This window comes from Halyomorpha halys, unplaced genomic scaffold (assembly GCF_000696795.3).
Source record: "Halyomorpha halys isolate HHAL.00 unplaced genomic scaffold, Hhal_1.1 Scaffold1808.1, whole genome shotgun sequence".
Classification (NCBI taxonomy): Eukaryota; Metazoa; Arthropoda; class Insecta; order Hemiptera; family Pentatomidae; genus Halyomorpha; species Halyomorpha halys.
The window spans coordinates 97,246-107,027 of record NW_027111216.1 but is presented as its reverse complement, the minus strand read 5'-3'; the positions used below and the strand labels follow the sequence as shown (position 1 = coordinate 107,027).

Below are 9,782 nucleotides of genomic sequence, written 5' to 3'. Positions count from 1 at the left end.
TACATACACTATCCTTTTAAAATACTCTTCTAACGCCTGTTGAACAGATTCGCTACTCAGGACTCCATCTTGACAAGAGACTTACTTAGAATCCACACACAAGACTGAAACGACAAGAAACTGCTTGTAGATTCCGATTGAACATTTACTTGAAAAACGCTTTAAAATTAACTACAAAAAATTAGCATACATTATGATAATCAGACCCATTTAGACATATGGAATACTGACAAGTATAAAAAGGAAATAGTCTACAGTCAGCTATCAAATGTCAAAGACAAGAAGATAAATAAAGTAAAAAGGGTGTAATAACCTAGATGTTGATCGCCCTTAATAAAAATCTAATCTAATCTACGTCACAAATAAACTCATCTACAAAGACTTTAGCATCCCTTTCGTTGCAGATTTGGCCCGAAACAGATATGCTTCTTTCATTCAACTCCTTACCCATCCTAACCTTATAGTTCTTAATATCCTTAACAATCCCTGATGATCCTTTGAGCCGTCTGAAAAGAAGATGGCCACGGGACCTTCTAATTTAAATTAGTATTTGAATTGTACCACCATCGGGTTCCTTCCCAAGATTTTCAAGTGTTGGATACATTCACCCAATTTACTTATTGTATTTATTATTTTGTACAGTTGTAAATTACATTAAATAAATATTAAAAAAATAGAATAATGGCACGTTGTATTTAGAGTACTAATGGTCTGGCTTAGATTGATTTGCGGTAATGATCAAATAATAAAATCAGAAAAATAGTAAAATTGAAAACTAAAAACTAAAACGTAAATGAAATGAAAATGGTAAAATTCGAAAATCAGCGTTTATAAATTCACCTAAAATAGTAGTCAATAAGATATTTTAAAAATAAATATCTAGCTGTACTCTTAAAAATATGAGAAATAATCAAAACCGTATATATTTTCTTAACTATATCTATAATTTTCTTTAATGGGTATGAGTTGAAAACTCCATAACGGGATAGCAGGAATATTAATAGATTTTTTTTTAAAGGAAACGTTTATATGAGAAGGAATATAGAAGTAGGTGGGCTGGTATCTCGTGTTCAAGGAACACCAGTTAGTCTGTAGAGAGGCTATTCAGTTCTAGAGCTTTGGAAGAATTGTACACCGAGGAAGTATTTCCGTTGGGATCCAGCCTCTTCCCAACCACCCATCCAACATGTACAAGGCATCCGTAATCAATATGAAGAAAATGAGAGCAACGAAAAAGAGTGGACTGGTTTTGGGAATTAAGGAATCACGGAATCAGTATGTTTGGACAGCGACCCGTTTTCTGGTAATTAGAGAAATACAATCATTTCAGAATAGGAACTGATTAAAAATCACTTTAAAGTTTTGAACTCTGCACTACAGTTTCATTAAATGATATTACTCTTACCCCTGTCGAACAGATCCGCTACTTTGGATTGGATTGGACTACATTTGGACAAGCGATTAACCTGGAATACTCACACCAGACTGAAAAGACAGGAAACTACACGTCGATTTCGACTATTACAGCACTTACTAGACAAACGGTCTAAACTTCCAACACATTACAAAAGACTGATCTACATGACTGTAATAAGGCCAATCTGGACATATGGAGTTGAGCTTTGGGGCTCCATTAAACCTTCGAATTCCCCTCGTATTCAATCCTTAGTAAAATTCTCAATGCTCCTTACTTTGTCACAAATAAAATCATATATAAAAAGACCTTAATGTTTCCTATGTAACCGATCTAGCCCGAACCAGATATCACTCCTTCCATTATAAACTCTCCAACCACTCAAACCCCCTAGTTTCTAATCTTGCATCCTCTTCCATTCCTGACAATCCTCCGAGGCGTCTGAAAAGAAGATGGCCACGAGACCAGCTAATGTAAAATGTCATTAGAGTGCTACCAATGGGTAGTTTCTCTACACGCCTGTAACACTCCAATTTAACTTAGATCAGATTTACTAAATGTATTATAATGTACAGTTGTAAATAGCAATAAATGAATATTAAAAAAAAAGGTTTTGAACTGAGTTACGGAAGTAAATTGTTCGACCATTGAGGTTGAGTTGAGAAAGTTATTGAAATCATTGAGGATGAGCATTAAAATATATTAAGACTATGTCATTAAACTAAAAATAAATATATAGAAAAAACAATATAATTTCAAAGTGTATTAAACGTGTACAAAGTAGTCATTCACTCCTGAGTATTTCTTGCTGTCTCTTTCAGTTTATTTTAACTATCACAACTCAGTTTTTTCTTTATTTTCTTCTTCATCCATCATCTTTTCGTCATCCATTTGTTCCATTTGTGTCATGAATTCGATTATAGACGATTTATCGTGTTCGCCCAAATATTCCACACTTGGTACTTTGTCAAAAAAGTGATAATAGTTGAAAGTTGGATACCCATCGATTCCCATGTCTTCACAAAATTCTGTGTCTTTGGTACAATCAACTACGCCGAATGCGTATATCGGATTACTATAAAGTTCTTCTGCAGCGGCCAAGAATTGAGGCTTCGCATTCCTGCAATGAACGCACCAAGGAGCCATAAACATAACCAATGCATGTTTCGTCTCCTTCAAGAATGGTATGAAGTCATTTTTCTGTATGTGGAAGTCTTGGGAGAGGGGAGTTTCCCAAGGCAGTTGTAGATGGGAGTCTTTCATCAAGGTTAGTATATTATCTAACGTGGCTTCCGCTGTAAAGTCCTTGTTGAATTTTCCATCAGCGTAGTGATGTATTATATACGGGTTAGGAGACACTTCTAACTCTTCACAGATCGTTTTTCCTTCATCGGAACAGTCCACTATATGCATTGGCCCAAACTCATCATTCGCTTGTCGAGCAGCTTCAATGAAAACATCAAGGATGCTACCAGCTTCGTCCTGAGACCTGATGAAACACAAGAGAGCATTCTTCGTACCTTCTAAGACGGTTGAAATGTCCATACCGTCCGCCAATGGCATTTTTAACAGCTCTAATTCTGTTTGCATCGTCAGTCCAACTGTCAGAAGGAAGAAAACCATGTGTACATGTTTTGTTTTCATTTCCATCTTCTTCATTCACTTTATAAAACGATAATGAGAACTATCAATACCTATTTATAAACTTATCAACGATAATGTTTCGTTATCGATAACCAAATGTCAATATAATTTATACAGATGACAAGAAACTGTATAAAACTTTAAATATTCACATGTGGATCTATTCCCATTGAATAATTGTTTTGTATTTCAGATTTGTTTTTATTTACTGTTATTAATAACTAAACCCATCCATAAGATTGAGGAAATAAATTAAGCAACTGAGATTCATTTATGGATAAAATGAGGTTTATTTCGTCAGCCTTAATATATATTTATCCATTGTGTATAATTTATTTATTTTTTCGATATAGAACCGATAGCAGCCCCGAAGGGGATGAGATATCGAATCCAATCCCTAAGGAATCTCCCTTTTGTTTTTTCTTATTTTGAGCTGTCCAAACAATAATGAAAATCTAATGTGTTCCTGAATTAATTTATTTAATCCCAAAAAAGATAATTTGTCAGAGAAAAAAGGGAATCCATCATAATTTGTCTATGAAATAAGTAATTGATAAATAGATTTTGATTAGATCGAAATCAGGTTTCTTCGCTAAGAATATTCGCTAAGGTTCAGGAACTCTAGCTAGTAAAAACGTTTTCGAGATATTACGTCATTTGTTACCTCCATTTCCTTCCTCCCTAGTCCCTCTCTTCTCCATCCCTTCCTCTCCCTAGTCTCTCTCTCCCCTAAATATCTGAATTGTTTTTACTGAAATATTAGCTCTTGAAAGAAGAAACACGCAATAAGTTTTGAGATAAAATCTTTCTGGGCGGAAGAGCAAATGGTAAAATCTCGGAGTCAGTAATAATATATTATTCCTGCCGTATCCTCACCAAAATATTTAAAAAATACATATATAGCTATTCTTGTTATTGTATTGAATAATTTGTATTCGAACTTTTTTACTTGAGTTCTCAGTCCCAATTATTTATCAGAGGTTACTTCTCTAACGTGATAAATATTAGTTCCACCGGAGTGTTCTGTCCGTTTTTGAAATAAAACGAAATTATATATTTTTCATATTTTATCGATTTCCATCAATATTTATAACTTTTAACCAGAGTGCTGGCGATTGGCAATTCATCCCAATTTATAAAAGTTCTTTGTTTCTGAAGACGAAAAATTGTGTGCTCTCTTATCTTCCTCGTTGAATTATTTTCTTAGTAAGAAAATAAGAGTGTGGTAGATCTGACAGAATTTTAATCCATTGTTCATTTCCAGTTATTATCTAGTCTCAGAAGAATTTTATTTTATTCCTTGCAAGCTGAGATGTGACATTCAAGTGGCATGCATAGAAGTGGCACCCATCTTTAATATTTTCACACTAGTTGATCTCAATACAGTCACTCCTTGATCTTTTATGTTGTCAATGAAATATTTTGCTCTAATATGGTTTTTATTATTCTAAGAAATAATACAAAATAATAATTCCCGGTGCATCTAATATAAGTTGTTGGAAAATATAAAACAGCCCAGTGGGAAAAGAATTTTTTTTTTTTATATTTAACTCCCTGAAGTGTACATGATATATGGAAACTTATATTTAAACAAATTATTTAATTTATAGTGGTAAGATTTTGCTGAATTAATTTTAATCTAATATAAAACGATTTATTAAAGAATAGTTAACACTGATGAAGATCAGTTTTTTTTTTTAATAACTAATTCCAGAGGAAAAACTTTCCCTCCTTTCACTTCTTTTTCAAAGTCAGTAACATTTATAATTTCTATTGATAACGAACTTTAGATAGATTACATTAATGTGGTAATTTCACTATTACCTTATTCACTTTCCGATATCCTTTATAAAAAAGTATTAAAAGACCCAAGCCTATATAGTCATTAATATGAACTGTGTTATGTACAGATAGTAGAGGAGCTATTGTATAGAAGTTTTACGAAGTGATTATTGATAATAAACTTATCGATTTTGCAATATCTATATTTAAAATATGAATTTAGTAAATTTTGACTAATTTTGGCATATAATGATCAGGAAATTGAATATACACTGTTTTTGTGTGTAGTAAATATTTTCTACAATTGAAGGGGTGAGATGAATACAGGATTTTCGGAGTGAGTATAGCATACTCACTCCCGAGAAAACGAAAAGGAAATGAACTTTATCATAAAAAAAAAAATATATACAACAGTTATTTGAAAGAACCATTAGGTGTATACCTATAATAAAATATTACATTAAAAGTAAAGAAGTAGTAAAGAAAAAAAGGTCTACATACGAAAATGAGAATCGAAAATAAGTAACACTTGGAATGGCTGAGAAGAGGTCTAATTTAATCAAAATGATGTCATAAATAATATGATGAAATAAAGGAAAAAAATTATTTCAATATAAATGGTAAAAAAAAATATTAGAACTGGAGGGAAGCGCGGTGGCCCGTGGTAAGGCATGATGCTACTCCAAGGACCCGGGTTCGAATCCGGTTGGGCTGAATATTGTTTTCAGTTACACTGTAGCCGTGAGTTAATCTGTGGGTTCTGGAGCCCTTCTGGAGTCCAACCAGCCATTGATAAATTGGTTGGTGGAAGAGATTGAGCAGTTTTTGGTAAAATGGACCGTCGGGAGACGAGGGAAATCTAATTGTTCCAGGGGGAGGGTTTTAGTGATAACACCTAGGTGTTTAACGAAATAGCTGACTGATTGGGCGGTCATTTACTTATAGGATCGAAGAGATAATGTTGGATCTAAAGAAGGGTTTGGAACCAATGATGGCCCGATTTTTTTTGCAGCGTTTATTTAATTTTTCCACATATCGATTTCCATATACTCTCTCTTGTATTTTCCCAAAAATTGCTATTGATGGGTAAGAGGCTCAGTGAAATTTTTATTCTCTCATCTTTATAATTTACTTCGGAAAAATATCATGTTCTGGCGCAGAGATTAAAGCTAATTACAGATTTGAACAATATAGAATTATAGACGGTTAGTGTGGTGACATCATTTTTAAAAAAATATATTTTCTCCAATTATATTTATATCTAATTTTAATTTTACCGTAATTGCAATTAAGTTGATCATAAGAACATTAGTAGGTAACTATATTTTTAAAATCCTACTTTAACCTGCTCTGAATTTCCATTTGACATATGTACCGACCACTTCTCGGTTGGAGGCAGAGAGCTCATGAAGCCATAAATGCATTATGTAAAACGTGCTGGTCGCTGAGAGGGAAGGAACTGAAATGATGTAGGGCTCCGGCAGTCTCATGATTCATGAATGCGGTCTTATTTGAAATGAGAGGGTGCAATATCTCCCCTTTCACATATTTTATCTTGTTCGGTATTGGAAATTGAAAAAAAAAAAATGTTTTTTCTGATATCTCCGTTACAAAAGATGTACGGGTGTAAAATCGTATTACGTCTTTTCTTTTCAACATCTCATCTCAACTATAAAATAATAAATTTATTCTGATATTAAATATCAAATCATACCAAAGCAATCCTTTGACTGCATAATCCGCCAGAAAAAATAAACCCTACAAGTGACATCCAAATAAAGCACCAAAAAAACATATCCAGATGTTCCTAATTTTTTCCTGTATCATTCACCTATAATCTCCTGTTTTCAGCATCAAAAATCTGTTGTCCTAAGGGCGTTATTTCTGTCAAATCACATCAGATAATTTAAATTCAAAGTTCCTGTTCACAAATTTAAAGCTTGGAACGAAGCACAGAAACATCACCATTACGAGCTTGACCAGGTTCCTCGAAAAGTAAATGCCTCTCTTTCATGTGATATGTATGAGAGGCACCAGTTGGAATTTTTAGCGAAAAGTAATTTCTTTTGTCGGCATACCAAAAGAGCAGCCGGGCCTAGTCCCCCGGACCAGAGACCCGATCGGAAAAACATTAAAAGTAATGTATATATATATATATATATATATGTAGATACCAGATTTGGCCCATGGGGCATGCAGCCCTCGAAAGGGTCAACCGCGTAGGTAGAGGTAAACATCTAACCAGCTCTTATCTCACACATGGGCTCTCTAAAAACCTCGGGGAAAATGCAGCGACCTTTGTCAAAGAAGGAAACTGCCTTAATTTGAAGATGAAAGAAAGGAAAAAGACTTTCGCCGAAGGTCATTGTACCTTTCCCACCCTCTCTGAAGGGTAAGTAAAAGAGTGGGAGCATAGGAGAGCCAATGACAAGAACGGAGATTGGAAGTGGGGAGGAATTAGAAGTAGGGGGAGAGAAGAAACAAAAAGGAGAGGAGGAACGGAGTTGAACAAAGTCTGGGAGGAGAGTCCTTGGGTAGAGTCCTAGAGGAGAGGACTTGAAGACCGTCAAAGGACCGTCTGAGAAGAGCACAGCCCTTGAAGAGGAGAGTGGAGGAGAGTTTGAAGGAAGAATGAGCGGCTGACCGGTAGGAGGCCAGAGGAGCAAGTCATACATCGCAGGGATTCAGCAGTGGTACGTCAGGCGGAATAACGCGGGACCCAAGATCCGCTCAGCTACTACAGCCAAGCTCGACAAGAGCATTAAAACAAGTAAGACCTTTTCCGTTGTAATTTGAATGACAATAATAGAATTGATAACTTAGAGTCAGTATAAATATCAAAGATCCCAACTGGTACTTCTCAATTCATAATATAATTAAAGTATAAGGAAACAGATTTACCATGTTCTCTCTTTATATTATTCTTGCTAATGTATATATGATTGTAAATATAAAATATGTAACAAAGACTTTACTTTATAATTAAGAATCCCAGCATGCCACCTCATAATCATAGCATATTAAACTGGTGAACACGATACCGTTGGAGAAGAACTCCAATGATTAATTATAGATATTCATATCTAGCATACTATGGCGAGGGGTTCTATGGTCTCTAGTGTTTGAATTAAATATAGTGCACACTTTTTCAGTCGGTAGATATATATAATACAAATACATAAATACATATAATGTAAATATATAAATTCATAATACAAATACATATAATACAAATATATATAATACAAATATATCAATGCATAAATGCAAATCCATAATATAAATACATGAAGATATGAATAAATTCATTATAATATGTGTACAGGAAATCCCTAGTCGGGCGTAGAACACCCGAGCCACACACATACACGGCACATGGATGCCAGAAGCAAACAAGGAAATGCATGTATATTTTTTTTATTTCAACCTCGCCCAATCGCACTTCCGCTGTTTATTTTTATTTTTAAAAAAATATACAGTTCACTGTTTTTACAATTAAGTTATTTTTCCTTTGAAATCTTCCAGCACATTGTTTTTTATTGTTGTTTTCGAAAATATTATTTTTCTGCAATAAAGCTTCATACTACTCCCGTTGCAAGTCTGGATTTCATCAAATAGACCCGGCAATGCCTCACTTGCTAGAATATAGATTGAATGAACACATTTGAATGTTTGACATAAATTAATAGTAAACTAAACATATATTATTATTTTTATTGGAAGAAGATAGTTGTCCGTATAAAGAAGATTGTAGGAAAATAGACCTGGTGGCTGTCAATAAAAGGAGAGAATAGTAGGAACTTAAATAGTTTAGCATTAAATTTTTTGTTTACTATTTTGTACCTTTATTGGTCATTTAGGACTATCTTCCTACAACTATCATTTTTATGAATATACAGAGTTAATGATTGAATTAGTTGCTTTAATCTATTTATTTTATAGCAGTAAATAACTATATAGTAATAATATATAATAAAAGATTGTTTATAAAAAATATCTGATGTAACTTTACACTTTACTAACCGGTTTCCATAAAACTGTTCAATCCCTCATTGTTGGTCCAATAAGGATCTATATAGACAATTAACTGTCATTACAATTATCATTATTTCTTGTACAGCATTCAAGTTGTAATAAAATAAATATAAACAATAATTCAAATAAATCTTGTCTTAATTCTACAATTTATTTTTTTGTATATTGGTAAAAGTTGTATTGGCTGAATTCTTTTTTTGCTTATAAGTGTCCTATTTCAATTTTTTTTTAAATGGGAATTTTTATTAGTTAGCACCAATCCTAAAACGTCTGTTATAAAAAAATTTAAAAAAATGATCTACGCGTCAAAACGTAGCGAACGAAGTGAACAAATTATTTTGTTCATAATTTTAGTCTACTGAAGAAATTGTGGATATCAGCAGTTTTAAACGTTACCATGGTGACAGGAAACATTATTAAAAACGGCATGTCGGTCCAGTATTTCAAAAAGTTTATTATGGACAAAGATTCAAACCCTTATATATATATAAAGATAAGTAATCCAAATTTATATGGTAAAATGTTTTTGGAAATTGCTAAACGACTTATCGTTATCGGTTGGAACAACAACTATCTCCTACTCCACTAATTACTATGGATCTAAGGATACACCAGGTGTTACCCTCGTTCCACTGCAATAACCCTACCCAGAACAGGGTCCGACTGGTATAAAGGAGGACTGGATAAACCGTCGATTTCCAAACTGTGATTAAATGCATGAGTCTTGTTTGGATTCGATCTCAAGTCCTATATTACCTTTGTGTCTACACAAACCGTCTGTCTTATAGCTTACAAACATGAAACGTCCGTAGTATGGAGATGGCCATTTTCACCTTATGCATCAAACGAGAGACGATTCTGATCCAAGTATACATAAAAATTGGTAATCGTTGGTTATCTATGTTCT

The 9,782-nt window shown here is 33.6% G+C and overlaps 1 protein-coding gene across 1 annotated transcript; it reads right to left on the bottom strand.

Annotated features, from left to right (window-relative positions):
• Positions 1-2,248: 2,248 nt before the first annotated feature.
• On the bottom strand, positions 2,249-3,037 carry LOC136796217 (protein disulfide-isomerase A5-like). The gene has a single exon (XM_067049269.1). The coding sequence runs from the start codon at positions 3,035-3,037 to the stop codon at positions 2,249-2,251; it is 789 nt and encodes a 262-aa protein (XP_066905370.1).
• Between the last annotated feature and the right edge of the window lie 6,745 nt (positions 3,038-9,782).